Below are 17048 nucleotides of genomic sequence, written 5' to 3'. Positions count from 1 at the left end.
ACTCACACAGACACACACACACAGGCAGGCCCTGTCTGAAGGTTTAACGTACTTGACTTGAAATGTTCACCCTTGTTCCAAGATGAACCCCTAAACCCAGGCACTCCCCTCTCTTACCCTCCCAGTCACCGGCTGCTCTCAGAACCAGAGATACGGGCCCAGATCTGCTCTTCCCCAGTCAGGACCTCAACCATCGGTTAGATCTTCTATACCTCTCACTGACCAAAGCGTCAGACATGCATTATAGGCCTAGAATATTATTCATAATAATGAATTTCCTTTTTTTAATGTTCCGAAACAAAAAAATCATAGGTTTGTGAATATATCAATTATTAATACTATATTATTTATAATGTACCAGGCAAGTATACAGGCAACTACAATGATGTAATTACAATTAACCGTATGACTCATATAATAGGTTATAAAATATGGGTGCTGCCTAAACATCCTGATTAATGTAATTCAAATTAGAGTAAACCTATTAGGAAAGCATGGATCATAGTTTAGTGACACAGTGAAGAATGACCTTCTGTTTAATCATGTAGATATCTTTAGTCTTTTTATAGACTGGTCACCTTGGTGTGTCTAGGGTCACTTTGACTCGAACCCTCTGGGAGTGTGAGTGTGTCTGTGTTCATTCACGTGAAAAGAAAACCCCCCCACTTTCCGCCCCTTTCTCGACACGGAGGCCTATGCAAGCAAGCTTTCCCCCCACCAAACGACACCGAGACCGTTTTATCTTTCCAACTCGCAACAGTAGTCTCCCCCTCCTCCCTCTCTCTTTTCAGTTCAGCGCTTTTTTTTTTTTTCCTACCGTGAAGTGAACTGCCGCCATGTTCTTCTGAGCCAGTATGACAGTCAGACGGGAGGAAGAGAGACAGGGACATAGTCTGTGACTAAAACGACGGTTTAACTCAGCTTTTCGGAGTATGAGAGAGATATTTTAACGCCACTGAACGTTTAGAACGGTGGAAGTTTTCCGTTTATTTTTTTTTTGCAACAGAAGAGCCGTTCGGATTTACAGAGAAATCGGCGTGTCCGGATGTTACAGCGCGATATATTTTATTTTCCTATGGCGTAGGCACCTTTATATAAAGGCTGATCTTTTTACACATTTGGGGGTCGGAGGGTCGCCTCCGGTCGAATCTATAAGCACATCCTAGTCTGTTTTTAAAAACCTGTTTTTTAACCGAAAAAAATACACGGAGTAAATGTCTAATTTGTGTGAAATAGAAGAAAAACACATTCCAACATTCGTTCGTGACTCTGAAAGGATGACTATCGATACTAACGGGATTTAATTGGTGTTTTGGACGTTTAATTGATTATCAAAGACTCATCATTTGCCGTCTACGAGATATTAAAGACGACGATAGGGGAAATACTATTATTTCCTTCCTTGAAGCCCTACGGTGAGCGGATTCCAAAGATGACGGGCTCTACCCCGGCAGACATGGTGAGAAATTTTGCCAAATGTTTCAGAAGAAAAATGTAACCAGTTCGGTGTCCTCCAACGTCAAATTCATATTGTGAATATTCACATTGTGAATAGGTCTATAATAAATTCTTATTAGTGTGATTAAACTCGGTCTATTCTTCAGCCTGTAGACAAACTTGAAGATGACTAGATAACGAAATTGGTCAATCAAATAATGTTATTTTGGCTGGTCAGATGGCTATCATTTTTTTTTTATAAAAAAAAATGTTAATGATTAAGAGATTAAAAAAAAATTAAATAAGGAAAAGGACGAGAAGCACAGATAGCAGCAGTAGCTATAACATTTGGCACAGTGGGGCTACTGTTTACATTTAGCTGCTGTCTGTGTGGGGTGCCCTTGCAGTCCTCAGTCATATAGGCAAAGGCATAACTTTGGGTTATATGTGGGGGGTCAGGGTTAATGGGTTCCGGTGTCCCCCTCCCCCCAGCAGAATAATACAATAAAAAATAGCTGTGAAATGGTTGTTTCTGGTGAATTTTTAAGGGAAAACACACCCAAAGTCTCACCTGATGATCTGTTCGTCCTCTCCCTGCCTCCACATGGGCAGTGCTCTCTCTTCTAGGGAAAGTGTCCATTTAGCTAAAAGTGTGTCTGTTAAAATGATCAGAAAATCATACAATTTCACACCAATTTACAATGCAGAATAATGGTCCTATTATGTATGTATGACCACTAGTGTGGGCAATCTACAGCAACACCTTTACAAGACAGAGAACCCTTTAGAGACAGAGAACCCTTTAGAGACAGAGAACCCTTTAGAGACAGAGAACCCTTTAGAGACAGAGAACCCTTTAGAGACAGAGAACCCTTCACAGACAGCGAAACCTTTAGAGACAGAGAACCCTTTAGAGACAGCGAACCCTTTAGAGACAGAGAACCCTTTAGAGACAGAGAACCCTTTAGAGACAGAGAACCCTTTAGAGACAGAGAACCCTTTAGAGACAGAGAACCCTTTAGAGACAGCGAACCCTTTAGAGACAGAGAACCCTTTAGAGACAGAGAACCCTTTAGAGACAGAGAACCCTTTAGAGACAGAGAACCCTTTAGAGACAGAGAACCCTTTAGAGACAGAGAACCCTTTAGAGACAGAGAACCATTCACAGTCAGAGAACCCTTCACAGACAGAGAACCCTTTAGAGACAGAGAACCCTTTAGAGACAGAGAACCCTTTAGAGACAGAGAACCCTTTAGAGACAGAGAACCCTTTAGAGACAGAGAACCCTTTAGAGACAGAGAACCCTTTAGAGACAGAGAACCATTCACAGTCAGAGAACCCTTCACAGACAGAGAACCCTTTAGAGACAGAGAACCCTTTAGAGACAGAGAACCCTTTAGAGACAGAGAACCCTTTAGAGACAGAGAACCCTTTAGAGACAGAGAACCCTTCACAGACAGAGAACCCTTCACAGACAGAGAACCCTTCACAGACAGAGAACCCTTCACAGACAGAGAACCCTTTAGAGACAGAGAACCCTTTAGAGACAGAGAACCCTTTAGAGACAGAGAACCCTTTAGAGACAGAGAACCCTTTAGAGACAGAGAACCCTTTAGAGACAGAGAACCCTTTAGAGACAGAGAACCCTTTAGAGACAGAGAACCCTTTAGAGACAGAGAACCCTTTAGAGACAGAGAACCCTTCACAGACAGAGAACCCTTCACAGACAGAGAACCCTTCAGAGACAGAGAACCCTTCAGAGACAGAGAACCCTTTAGAGACAGAGAACCCTTTAGAGACAGAGAACCCTTTAGAGACAGAGAACCCTTTAGAGACAGAGAACCCTTTAGAGACAGAGAACCCTTTAGAGACAGAGAACCCTTTAGAGACAGAGAACCCTTTAGAGACAGAGAACCCTTTAGAGACAGAGAACCCTTTAGAGACAGAGAACCCTTTAGAGACAGAGAACCCTTTAGAGACAGAGAACCCTTTAGAGACAGAGAACCCTTTAGAGACAGAGAACCCTTTAGAGACAGAGAACCCTTTAGAGACAGAGAACCCTTTAGAGACAGAGAACCCTTTAGAGACAGAGAACCCTTTAGAGACAGAGAACCCTTTAGAGACAGAGAACCCTTTAGAGACAGAGAACCCTTCACAGACAGAACTTTTTCAGACAATAAAAAAAGTGACTGTAGAATTCTGCTCCAGCATAAAATGTTCTATATTTTTCCCCTAAAAACAATAAAAGTAGCTGATTTTGATGTACTGCTGTTGTTTTTTTATGCTGTGTTTTTATGGTATGGTAGCTAGATGTTTTATTTCTACTAAATGTTTTGGTAAATCACGGTATTTAACAAACTTTAAAGTACTTCTTTAAGGAGAGATGTTCCTGGCTGCCGCGCAGCAGATCAAGATTATTTGATTTACAGTTCTGGTTGCCTAGTGATGGACTTTAGTCCTGCTTCAGAAGCCTCATTCCTTTACAGACAAGTAAAATGCCCATTCAAATCTCCAGGGAAGGTTTCGTGTTGGCATTTAAAAATGTTTTGTGTAAGTCTACCCGAACAAACATGCTGAAGCAGAGGCGCTTTCAAGGGCCCACATTCCATTATGTCTGAAAAGGATAACGGATAAAGCCTACTGTAATTTCATATTATGAGGCTAAAATGAATAGTAGGCTACCCCGTGCTCGCAAGACTGGCCCGAAGATACCTCTGTATCCTGGCGACATCAGTGCCATGAGTAGGCTAGGATATTCTACACGCAACAGACTGAAGACTGAACACACACTTGCATTATTAGCCAAGAGACAGAGCAGGCATGCCATGTTTTGGTAATCTGCATCTCGCAATGTCTTGTCTTGCATGCATTGCAAATTCACCAAAGTAGTCTAAAGTTCACCTCTTCCTTTCTGTATTTATTTGAATTACACAACTTTCCCAGGCCTTTATAGCCTATCGACTATAATACCGAAAATGCTGTGTTTTGTGATAACTGCACTGTGATTTTAATTAAGTGGTGAAAAAACATAGTGTTTCGGGTTAGGGATTTTTCTGAATGTTAAAGATTCCAACTTCGTTCAAATGTTTTAACATTTAAACATTCACACCCCTCCTCTCTACTGACTGTCTCTGACCCCTGCCAAATTAAATCACAATGATGGCAACAACTGTTTTCTTCGAGCACTTGGGCTACAGTCAGCAAAGATGAGGAGTTGAACTGATAGTGTCTTATAACACATATTGTATTGACCAGTTCCTCCTCTCCTTGCCTCGCCTCAACATGGGTGGTGTAATCTCACATTGTCTATTGCCTGTCTTTGATCCCTGCCACGATCATATGACATCTGAGTCATTTAGCAGACTCTTATCCAGAGACACGAAGAGTTAGTGAGTCATTTAGCAGACTCTTATCCAGAGACACGAAGAGTTAGTGAGTCATTTAGCAGACTCTTATCCAGAGACACGAAGAGTTAGTGAGTCATTTAGCAGACTCTTATCAAGAGACACATATAGTTAGTGAGTCATTTAGCAGACTCTTATCCAGAGACACGTATAGTTAGTGAGTCATTTAGCAGACTCTTATCCAGAGACACGTATAGTTAGTGAGTCATTTAGCAGACTCTTATCCAGAGACACGTATAGTTAGTGAGTCATTTAGCAGACTCTTATCCAGAGACACGAATAGTTAGTGAGTCATTTAGCAGACTCTTATCCAGAGACACGAAGAGTTAGTGAGTCATTTAGCAGACTCTTATCCAGAGACACGAAGAGTTAGTGAGTCATTTAGCAGACTCTTATCAAGAGACACATATAGTTAGTGAGTCATTTAGCAGACTCTCTTATCAAGAGACACGTATAGTTAGTGAGTCATTTAGCAGACTCTTATCCAGAGACACGTATAGTTAGTGAGTCATTTAGCAGACTTATCCAGAGACACGTATAGTTAGTGAGTCATTTAGCAGACTCTTATCCAGAGACACGTATAGTTAGTGAGTCATTTAGCAGACTCTTATCCAGAGACACGTATAGTTAGTGAGTCATTTAGCAGACTTATCCAGAGACACGTATAGTTAGTGAGTCATTTAGCAGACTCTTATCCAGAGACACGTATAGTTAGTGAGTCATTTAGCAGACTCTTATCCAGAGACACGAAGAGTTAGTGAGTCATTTAGCAGACTCTTATCCAGAGACACGAAGAGTTAGTGAGTCATTTAGCAGACTCTTATCCAGAGACACGAAGAGTTAGTGAGTCATTTAGCAGACTCTTATCCAGAGACACATATAGTTAGTGAGTCATTTAGCAGACTCCCTTATCAAGAGACACGTATAGTTAGTGAGTCATTTAGCAGACTCTTATCCAGAGACACGTATAGTTAGTGAGTCATTTAGCAGACTTATCCAGAGACACGTATAGTTAGTGAGTCATTTAGCAGACTCTTATCCAGAGACACGTATAGTTAGTGAGTCATTTAGCAGACTCTTATCCAGAGACACGAAGAGTTAGTGAGTCATTTAGCAGACTCTTATCCAGAGACACGTATAGTTAGTGAGTCATTTAGCAGACTCTTATCCAGAGACACGAAGAGTTAGTGAGTCATTTAGCAGACTCTTATCCAGAGACACGAAGAGTTAGTGAGTCATTTAGCAGACTCTTATCAAGAGACACATATAGTTAGTGAGTCATTTAGCAGACTCTCTTATCAAGAGACACGTATAGTTAGTGAGTCATTTAGCAGACTCTTATCCAGAGACACGTATAGTTAGTGAGTCATTTAGCAGACTCTTATCCAGAGACACGTATAGTTAGTGAGTCATTTAGCAGACTCTTATCCAGAGACACATATAGTTAGTGAGTCATTTAGCAGACTCTTATCCAGAGACACGAAGAGTTAGTGAGTCATTTAGCAGACTCTTATCCAGAGACACGAAGAGTTAGTGAGTCATTTAGCAGACTCTTATCCAGAGACACGAAGAGTTAGTGAGTCATTTAGCAGACTCTTATCCAGAGACATGAAGAGTTAGTGAGTCATTTAGCAGACTCTTATCCAGAGACACGAAGAGTTAGTGAGTCATTTAGCAGACTCTTATCCAGAGACACGTATAGTTAGTGAGTCATTTAGCAGACTCTTATCAAGAGACACGTATAGTTAATGAGTCATTTAGCAGACTCTTATCCAGAGACACGAAGAGTTAGTGAGTCATTTAGCAGACTCTTATCCAGAGACACGAAGAGTTAGTGAGTCATTTAGCAGACTCTTATCCAGAGACACGTATAGTTAGTGAGTCATTTAGCAGACTCTTATCAAGATACACATACAGTGCCTTGCGAAAGTATTCGGCCCCCTTGAACTTTGCGACCTTTTGCCACATTTCAGGCTTCAAACATAAAGATATAAAACTGTATTTTTTTGTGAAGAATCAACAACAAGTGGGACACAATCATGAAGTGGAACGACATTTATTGGATATTTCAAATTTTTTTAACAAATCAAAAACTGAAAAATTGGGCGAGCAAAATTATTCAGCCCCTTTACTTTCAGTGCAGCAAACTCTCTCCAGAAGTTCAGTGAGGATCTCTGAATGATCCAATGTTGACCTAAATGACTAATGATGATAAATACAATCCACCTGTGTGTAATAAAGTCTCCGTATAAATGCACCTGCACTGTGATAGTCTCAGAGGTCCGTTAAAAGCGCAGAGAGCATCATGAAGAACAAGGAACACACCAGGCAGGTCCGAGATACTGTTGTGAAGAAGTTTAAAGCCGGATTTGGATACAAAAAGATTTCCCAAGCTTTAAACATCCCAAGGAGCACTGTGCAAGCAATAATATTGAAATGGAAGGAGTATCAGACCACTGCAAATCTACCAAGACCTGGCCGTCCCTCTAAACTTTCAGCTCATACAAGGAGAAGACTGATCAGAAATGCAGCCAAGAGGCCCATGATCACTCTGGATGAACTGCAGAGATCTACAGCTGAGGTGGGAGACTCTGTCCATAGGACAACAATCAGTCGTATATTGCACAAATCTGGCCTTTATGGAAGAGTGGCAAGAAGAAAGCCATTTCTTAAAGATATCCATAAAAAGTGTTGTTTAAAGTTTGCCACAAGCCACCTGGGAGACACACCAAACATGTGGAAGAAGGTGCTCTGGTCAGATGAAACCAAAATTGAACTTTTTGGCAACAATGCAAAACGTTATGTTTGGCGTAAAAGCAACACAGCTCATCACCCTGAACCTACCATCCCCACTGTCAAACATGGTGGTGGCAGCATCATGGTTTGGGCCTGCTTTTCTTCAGCAGGGACGGGGAAGATGGTTAAAATTGATGGGAAGATGGATGGAGCCAAATACAGGACCATTCTGGAAGAAAACCTGATGGAGTCTGCAAAAGACCTGAGACTGGGACGGAGATTTGTCTTCCAACAAGACAATGATCCAAAACATAAAGCAAAATCTACAATGGAATGGTTCAAAAATAAACATATCCAGGTGTTAGAATGGCCAAGTCAAAGTCCAGACCTGAATCCAATCGAGAATCTGTGGAAAGAACTGAAAACTGCTGTTCACAAATGCTCTCCATCCAACCTCACTGAGCTCGAGCTGTTTTGCAAGGAGGAATGGGAAAAAATTTCAGTCTCTCGATGTGCAAAACTGATAGACACACCCCAAGCGACTTACAGCTGTAATCGCAGCAAAAGGTGGCGCTACAAAGTATTAACTTAAGGGGGCTGAATAATTTTGCACGCCCAATTTTTCAGTTTTTGATTTGTTAAAAAGTTTGAAATATCCAATAAATGTCGTTCCACTTCACGATTGTGTCCCACTTGTTGTTGATTCTTCACAAAAAAATACAGTTTTATATCTTTATGTTTGAAGCCTGAAATGTGGCAAAAGGTTGCAAAGTTCAAGGGGGCCGAATACTTTCACAAGGCACTGTATAGTTAGTGAGTCATTTAGCAGACTCTTATCCAGGGACACGTATAGTTAAGGCATTCATCTTAAGATCTCTAGGTGGGACAACCACATATCACAGGCATGGAAAGTACAATCTTCCTCAGTGAAGTAGCTATTAATAGAGTCAGAGTTAGAAGGGGGGTGGGGTTAGTGCTGTCATCAAGACAAAGGTTGGCTATTTTGAATGAGTAGGTGTTCTAACTTTTGACCGGAAGTGTATTATTTACATTTTTTACGAATGTTGCTGTCCCAGCTATAACAAATAAAATGATGTAATTTTATCCTTGAAACATTGAATTGAATTACTGTAGAATTCCATTCATTCCAATACCCCTTAATGACAAGACACATTTCTGAAACTATTCAGACCCTTTGGTAGCGATTACAGCCTTGAGTCTTCTTGGGTATGATGCTACAAGCTTGGCACACCTGTATTTGGGGAGTTTCTCCCCATTCTTATCTGCAGATCCTCTCAAGCTCTGTTAGGTTGGATGGGGAGCGCCGCTGGTCCATTAGATCCCTGGACTATTCCACGTAGGCCATGGTAGGCTAACGTTGTAATAATGTTGGGATAATGAGTTCAGTTGGGATTGTGTCTGACTGTGGCCTAACTCTGAGGGGTTGTGTGTGTTTGTTTTGTTCTACCTCATACCACATGAGGAATTCTATGACCTGTCCAACCATAGACGAGGTATGAATGCCCAGGGCTTGGAGGTCTGCCATAGGCTAGTAATTAAAGTACGCTGACTACCCTAGGAACTCTCACAATCTCTCTCGCGCTCTCTCACTCTCTCTCCCTGCGACAGTACTGTAATTCAGTCATAGTAAAGAAAAGGTCTGATTGTGTGTGTGTGGCAGCGATAAGTGTTCAGCTGGATGAGAGAGAGGGTCAGAGTTGGAGGTGAAGACGGAACTGTAGAATAAAGCCTATGAATACATCCACTTTTTAACCAAGAGAGAATGAGATTTTTAGTTAAAGGAGAGGAAGAGGAAGGTAGGAACAGAGGAGGGGAAATAAAGAGAGAGCGTGGATAACACACAGAGGAATCAAGAAGGCGTCTCATCGCTGTGTGGTCCTCACCTGTGAAGTGTGGAGGTGTGGGGCAGGAATGTCATAACAATGGGGGTGTGTGTGTGCCTCAGTGTTCTGTTCTAAGGTTCTAGAAGGACTGAGTTTAGGAGCCCATTGTGAGGTTATTAAGTAGAATCAATTAGAATGGTCACAATGGACTGGGTCATTCCGTACTCCACAAAAGGTTGAATACCCTTCTGTTCTAGCTACCACACACAGTTGGATGTAGCAGGGGTTAAAGGTGAGAGGTGTGTGTGGGCTGGGGGTGAAAGAGAAAGAGGAAAGAGGGATGGAGTGGGTTTCTTGTGGTTGAAATGCCCATCCTGTATCACCTCTCACTAGCCTGTCTCAGTATTAGTCACACACACACATTCCAGGCATTACCATCTAAAAGGACCCCTGAGCACCAACATGTGAAGTTTCCTAGGAGAATATCAAATGAAAGCTAAAGGTCTATATATTGTTTTGAAATGAAGGTATAGATACATGTTTCAACAATTTTACGTACAAAAAATGAGGAATAAGCTTTCATTTCTAGTCAAACGGATGGAAAAGGGGTTCTAAGAAAACATCTACCAGAACAAGTCTTAAACAGCATTAGAAATACATCAAAACACCGTAATGTGGAAGTAAAGACCCCTGCACACTAATATCAACACTTATGTTTAGTTTTGCTGAAATTATTTGCCTTTTGTAAGTTTAGAAAACATTGCCTTGTGCCTTATAATTCTGTTACCACATATCTTGAAGATATTTTTTAAAATTTCTCTCCCTCATGAGGAGAGAGGATAATGAAATTTCGCAGATGTAACAATTAAAAGTAGACCTATCAATTCATTATAGTGTTTTTTTTAGTTATATCAACTTTGTTTATGAATTATTATCAGTAACGGAATTATTGACATTTTGAATGGGCTACAATGAGAAAATCATAGTAGTCACAAACCACAGTTGGGTCACCTGCTACTGTCCTCCCTTCCACTGGTATACTGTTAATGTCCAGTACTACTGTCCTCCCTTCCACTGGTACACTGTTAATGTCCAGTACTACTGTCCTCCTGGTATACTGTTAATGTCCAGTACTACTGTCCTCCCTTCCACTGGTACACTGTTAATGTTAATGTTCAGTACTACTGTCCTCCCTTCCACTGGTATACTGTTAATGTCCAGTACTACTGTCCTCCCTTCCACTGGTACACTGTTAATGTCCAGTACTACTGTCCTCCTGGTATACTGTTAATGTCCAGTACTACTGTCCTCCCTTCCACTGGTACACTGTTAATGTCCAGTACTACTGTCCTCCTGGTATACTGTTAATGTTCAGTACTACTGTCCTCCTGGTATACTGTTAATGTTCAGTACTACTGTCCTCCCTTCCACTGGTATACTGTTAATGTCCAGTACTACTGTCCTCCTTCCACTGGTACACTGTTAATGTTCAGTGTTAATGTTAATGTTCAGTACTACTGTCCTCCTGGTATACTGTTAATGTCCAGTACTACTGTCCTCCTCCCTTACTGTTAATGTCACTGTTAATGTCCAGTACTACTGTCCTCCTGGTATACTGTTAATGTTCAGTACTACTGTCCTCCTTCCACTGGTATACTGTTAATGTTCAGTACTACTGTCCTCCCTTCCACTGGTATACTGTTAATGTTCAGTACTACTGTCCTCCTGGTATACTGTTAATGTCCAGTACTACTGTCCTCCTGGTATACTGTTAATGTTCAGTACTGTTAATGTCTGTCCTCCCTTCCACTGGTATACTGTTAATGTTCAGTACTACTGTCCTCCTGGTATACTGTTAATGTTCAGTACTACTGTCCTCCTGGTATACTGTTAATGTTCAGTACTACTGTCCTCCTGGTATACTGTTAATGTTCAGTACTACTGTCCTCCCTTCCACTGTGTATACTGTTAATGTTCAGTACTACTGTCCTCCTGGTATACTGTTAATGTACACTGTTAATGTCCAGTACTACTGTCCTCCTGGTATACTGTTAATGTTCAGTACTACTGTCCTCCTGGTATACTTCCACTGGTATACTGTTAATGTTCAGTACTACTGTCCTCCTGGTATACTGTTAATGTCCAGTACTACTGTCCTCCCTTCCACTGGTACACTGTTAATGTCCAGTACTACTGTCCTCCTGGTATACTGTTAATGTTCAGTACTACTGTCCTCCCTTCCACTGGTATACTGTTAATGTTCAGTACTACTGTCCTCCTGGTATACTGTTAATGTCCAGTACTACTGTCCTCCTGGTATACTGTTAATGTTCAGTACTACTGTCCTCCCTTCCACTGGTATACTGTTAATGTTCAGTACTACTGTCCTCCTGGTATACTGTTAATGTTCAGTACTACTGTCCTCCTGGTATACTGTTAATGTTCAGTACTACTGTCCTCCTGGTATACTGTTAATGTTCAGTACTACTGTCCTCCCTTCCACTGGTACACTGTTAATATCCAGTACTACTGTCCTCCTGGTATACTGTTAATGTTCAGTACTACTGTCTTCCCTTCCACTGGTATACTGTTAATGTTCAGTACTACTGACTTCCCTTCCACTGGCACACTGTTAATGTTCAGCTCAGTTTTTTCCTTCTCTTTCTGTCATGTGGTGGTCAAAGCAAGACTGTGAACTGTCTGGACAACCCCTCCGTCCAACTCACTTTCCTCTCAGTCGCTCGCTCTCTCTCATCTCTGTCTCCATTTAATGTCACCTCGCCCCGGCTCAGACAGACACCTAACATGACACCTACCGTCTTTCCATTTACTGTAACAAGCACCGACCGACACCGGACGTCCGTGGACGTTGAAAAGGAGTTTTGTCATTTTGGTCAGTCTGCCCTGGCTGGACCAAATCTGAACCAATCATAGACGTCTATGCTTCACAAGTTCGGACAGTACAGTAGAGAAGGGTGTCGCGCCGTAGAGGAGGGTGCCGCGCCGTAGAGGAGGGTGCCGCGCCGTAGAGGAGGGTGCCGCGCCGTAGAGGAGGGTGCCGCGCCGTAGAGGAGGGTGCCGCGCCGTAGAGGAGGGTGCCGCGCCGTAGAGGAGGGTGCCGCGCCGTAGAGAAGGGTGCTGTAGAGGAGGGTGCTGTACTCAAAATGTCTACTGTACTCTACTCTAATGTACTGTGTGGGACTGTGATGTCCAAACTTGTGAAGCATAGGTGTCTGTGATTGGTTCAGATTTGGTCTGGTCCTGTTTGGGGATGGGGCTTGTTACAATAATAGCCTGGGTGTTGAATAATACCCAAATATACAAAATAAGAATATTGCATATTTCCACCTTTTGTGTACCTATTCAGGATACATCACCATGAAGAGAATGCCATTCATATCTATAATTATGCATTTCTGTATAGTACAGATCAGGGACCCAGAATCCACTTCACTCACTGTAGTTCAATAATCAAAATAGATGTTTTCAAAGTCTAGGTGTGATGTCATAGCTGGCACCCCATTCTTTCTGCAGACATCTTTTGAATCTTCGTTCTGAGCAGATGTTTAACCTCTCTCTAGGGGGTGTGGAACAGTAGTGTCCCACCTGGCCAACATCCAGTGAAATTGCAGTGCGCCAAATTCAAAAACAGAAATACTATAAAAGTTCATAAAACATACAAGTGTTATACATCGGTTTAAAGATGAACTTCTTGTTAATCCAACCACGGTGTCAGATTTCAAAAAGGCTTTACGGCGAAAGCATACCATGCGATTATCTGAGAACAGCGACAAATCATTACAAACAGTTACCAGCCAAGAAGAGGAGTAACATAAATCAGAAATAGCGTTAAAATTAAGCACTTACCTTTGATAATCTTCATATGGTTACACTCACAAGACTCCCAGTTACCCAATAAATGTTCGTTTTGTTTGATAAAGTCCCTCTTTATATCCAAAAACCTCAGTTTTGTTAGCACGTTTTGTTCAGTAATCCACTGTCTCAAACAACATCCAGTGAAATTGCAGAGCATGAAACTCAACAAAACAGAAATTCTCAAAATAAACATACATAAAAGATACAAGTGTTATACATCGGTTTAAAGATGAACTTCTTGTTAATCCAACCGCTGTGTCAGATTTCAAGAAAGCTTTACGGTGAAAGGAAACCATGCGATTATCTGAGAACAGCGCCCAGCAGACAAATCATTACAAACAGTAACCAGCCAAGCAGAGTAACAAAAGTCAGAAATAGCGATAAAATGTATCACTTACCTTTGATGATCTTCGGATGGTTGCACTCACAAGACTCCATGTTACACAATAAATGTTTGTTTTGTTCGGTAAAGTCCCTGTTTATGTCCAAAAACCTCCGTTTTGTTGGTGCGTTTTGTTCAGTCATCCATTGACCCAAAGCGCGGTCACAGCAGGCAGATGAAAAATCAATAAAGTACCATAAAAGTCAATAGAAACATGTCAAACGATGTTTATAATCAATCCGCAGGTTGTTTTTGTCATAAATAATCTATCATATTTCAGCTGGACTATAGCTTCATCAATAGAAAAGAAAAACAAGAAAGGCACGCTCCCGGTCATGCGCAGGACTCAAGTCTGGAAATTTCCACTGTCTTCTCATTGAAAGTGGTGCTTCTCCCTCATTTTTCAGAGTAAAAGCCTGAAACAATGCCTAAAGATTTGCCACATGTAGCGGAAGCCATAGGGATCCTGAACTGGGTCGTAAGTCCTGGATGGATTTTCCTCAGGTTTTCGCCAGCCATATCAGTTCTGTTATACTCACAGACATTATTTTAACAATTTTGGAAACTTTCAAGTTTTTTTTTTTTTTTACTAGGATTAAATGTCAGGAATTGTGAAAAACGGAGTTTAAATGTATTTGGCTAAGGTGTATGTAAACTTCTGACTTCAACTATATGTATTAATATATATATATTTATTAATATTTAAACAAATATTTTGTATTACTAATAAACCCAGTTTATGAGACCTGGTGAGTTAAGTTGAACAAACATGGACAGACAGGTGTATGTATTAGGAAGACAAGAAGAGAGACAGGTAGGTGTTAAACAGGTGTATGTATTAGGAAGACAAGAAGAGAGACAGGTAGGTGTTAAACAGGTGTATGTATTAGGAAGACGAGAAGAGAGACAGGTAGGTGTTAAACAGGTGTATGTATTAGGAAGACAAGAAGAGAGACAGGTAGGTGTTAAACAGGTGTATGTATTAGGAAGACGAGAAGAGAGACAGGTAGGTGTTAAACAGGTGTATGTATTAGGAAGACGAGAAGAGAGACAGGTAGGTGTTAAACAGGTGTATGTATTAGGAAGACGAGAAGAGAGACCGGTAGGTGTTAAACAGGTGTATGTATTAGGAAGACGAGAAGAGAGACAGGTAGGTGTTAAACAGGTGTATGTATTAGGAAGACAAGAAGAGAGACAGGTAGGTGTTAAACAGGTGTATGTATTATGAAACCAGCTGTAACCTGTTTGACCTGTTCAGAATGCTGTCACTGTGAGACGAACCAGGAAGTGGAGCTCTGACCTAGCACAGTGAGGAAGGAAAGGGACAAGGCTCTGGTATACACAAAGGGACAAGGCTCTGGTATAACTCTGGGAGGACTAACACCAGAGAATAGACAAGAAAATGGAATTAGGGAATGGTGTCAGCCAGCATCCCGGAGTCGCCTCTTCATTGTTGACGTTGAGACTGGTGTTTTGCGGGTACTATTTAATGAAGCTGCCAGTTGAGGACTTGTGAGTCGTATGTTTCTCAAATTAAACATTAAATAGTACCCGCGAAACAAGTCTCAACATCAACAATGAAGAGGCGACTCCAGGATGCTGGCCTTCTAGGCAAAGTTCCTCTGTCCAGTCTCAATGTCAACAGTGAAGAGGCGACTCCAGGATGCTGGCCTTCTAGGCAAAGTTCCTCTGTCCAGTCTCAATGTCAACAGTGAAGAGGCGACTCCAGGATGCTGGCCTTCTAGGCAAAGTTCCTCTGTCCAGTGTCTGTGTTCTTTTGCCCATCATAATCTTTTCTTTTTATTGGCCAGTCTGAGATGTCTCTTTTTCTTTGCAACTCTGCTGCCTAGAAGGCCAGCATCCCAGAGTCGCCTCTTCACTGTTGACGTTGAGACTGGTGTTTTGCGGGTACTATTTAATGAAGCTGCCAGTTGAGGACTTGTGAGGCATCTGCCTCTCAAACTAGACACACTAATGCATTTGTCCTCTTGCTTAGTTGTGCACCGGGGCCTCCCACTCCTCTTTCTATTCTGGTTAGAGCTAGTTTGCGCTGTTCTGTGAAGGGAGTAGTACACAGTGTTGTACAAGATCTTCAGTTTCTTGGCAATTTCTGGCATGGAATAGCCTTAATTTCTCAGAACAAGAATAGACTGACAAGTTTCAGAAGAAAGTTTAAAAAATTTTTTTTAACCATTTTTAGCCTGTAATCAAACCCACAAATGCTGACGCTCCAGATAGTCAACTAGTCTAAAGAAGGCCAGTTGTATTGCTTCTTTAATCAGAACAACAGTTTTCAGCGGTGCTAATGTAATTGCAAAAGGGTTTTCTAATGATCAATTAGCCTTTTAAAATTATGAACTTGGATTAGCTAACATACATATAAATAGTGCATTAGGAAAGTATTCAGACCCCTTGACGTTTCCCATGTTTTGTTGCATTACAGCCTTATTCTACTAAAGATTAAATTACCTTTTTTCCCTCTGATATTCACACACAACCCCATAACGACAAAGTGAAAACAGGTTTTTAGACATTTCTACAAATGGATTAAAAATGAAAATCAAATACCTTATTTACATAAATATTCAGACCTTTTTGCAATGAGACTGAAAATTGAGTTCAGGTGCGTCCTGTGTCCGTTGATCATCCTTGAGATGTTTCTACAACTTGATTGGAGTCCACCTGTGTTTAAATTCAATTGATTGGACATGATTTGGAATTGCACACACCTGTCAATAAATGTCAGACAAAAACCAAGCCATGAGGCTGAAGGAATTATCTGTATAGATTGTCGAGGCACAGATCTGGGGGAAAGTATAAAAGTTCTGCAGCATTGAAAGTCCCCAAGAACACATTGGCCTCCATTATTAAATGGAAGATGTTTGGAACCACCAAGACTCTTCCCAGAGCTGGCCGCCCGGCCAAACTGAGCAATCGGGGTGAGGGGCCTTGGTCAGGGAAGTGACCAAGAACCCAATGGTCTCCCTGACAGTGTGACTCTCTCCAGAGTTCCTCTGTGGAGATGGGAGAAGCTTCCAGAAGGACAATCATCTCTGCAGCACTTCACCAATCAAGCCTTTATGGTAGCGTGGCCAGACAGAAGCCGTTCCTCTGTAAAAGGCACATGACAGCCCGGTTGGAGTTTGCCAAAAGTCTCCTAAAGGACTCTGCGAACATGAGAAACAAGATTATTTGGTCTGATGAAACCAAGATTGAACTCTTTGGCTTAACCTCTTGATGCTACCCATCCCGGATCCGGGATCGTGACTACGGCTCAAGCTCATTAGCATAACGCAAAATGTGAAAAAATATTCTTAGACATATTTAACCTCCACACCTACACAAGTCCAATAGCTCAAATGAAAGATA

At 41.5% G+C, this 17048-nt stretch overlaps 1 protein-coding gene across 1 annotated transcript in view; it reads left to right on the top strand.

Moving 5' to 3' along the window:
- The first annotated feature begins 799 nt into the window (after window positions 1-799).
- ubl3a (ubiquitin-like 3a) overlaps window positions 800-17048 on the top strand; it is a 55480-nt gene continuing 39231 nt past the window's right edge. The window contains exon 1 of the mRNA XM_042311104.1: window positions 800-1459. Within this exon, the coding sequence (XP_042167038.1) occupies window positions 1433-1459 (27 nt within the window). The 5' untranslated portion in view covers window positions 800-1432. The remainder of the gene's footprint in view (window positions 1460-17048) is intronic.

The sequence above is a fragment of the Oncorhynchus tshawytscha genome, linkage group LG33, assembly GCF_018296145.1.
Source record: "Oncorhynchus tshawytscha isolate Ot180627B linkage group LG33, Otsh_v2.0, whole genome shotgun sequence".
NCBI lineage: Eukaryota > Metazoa > Chordata > Actinopteri > Salmoniformes > Salmonidae > Oncorhynchus > Oncorhynchus tshawytscha.
This window is presented reverse-complemented; position numbering and strand designations above follow the sequence as displayed.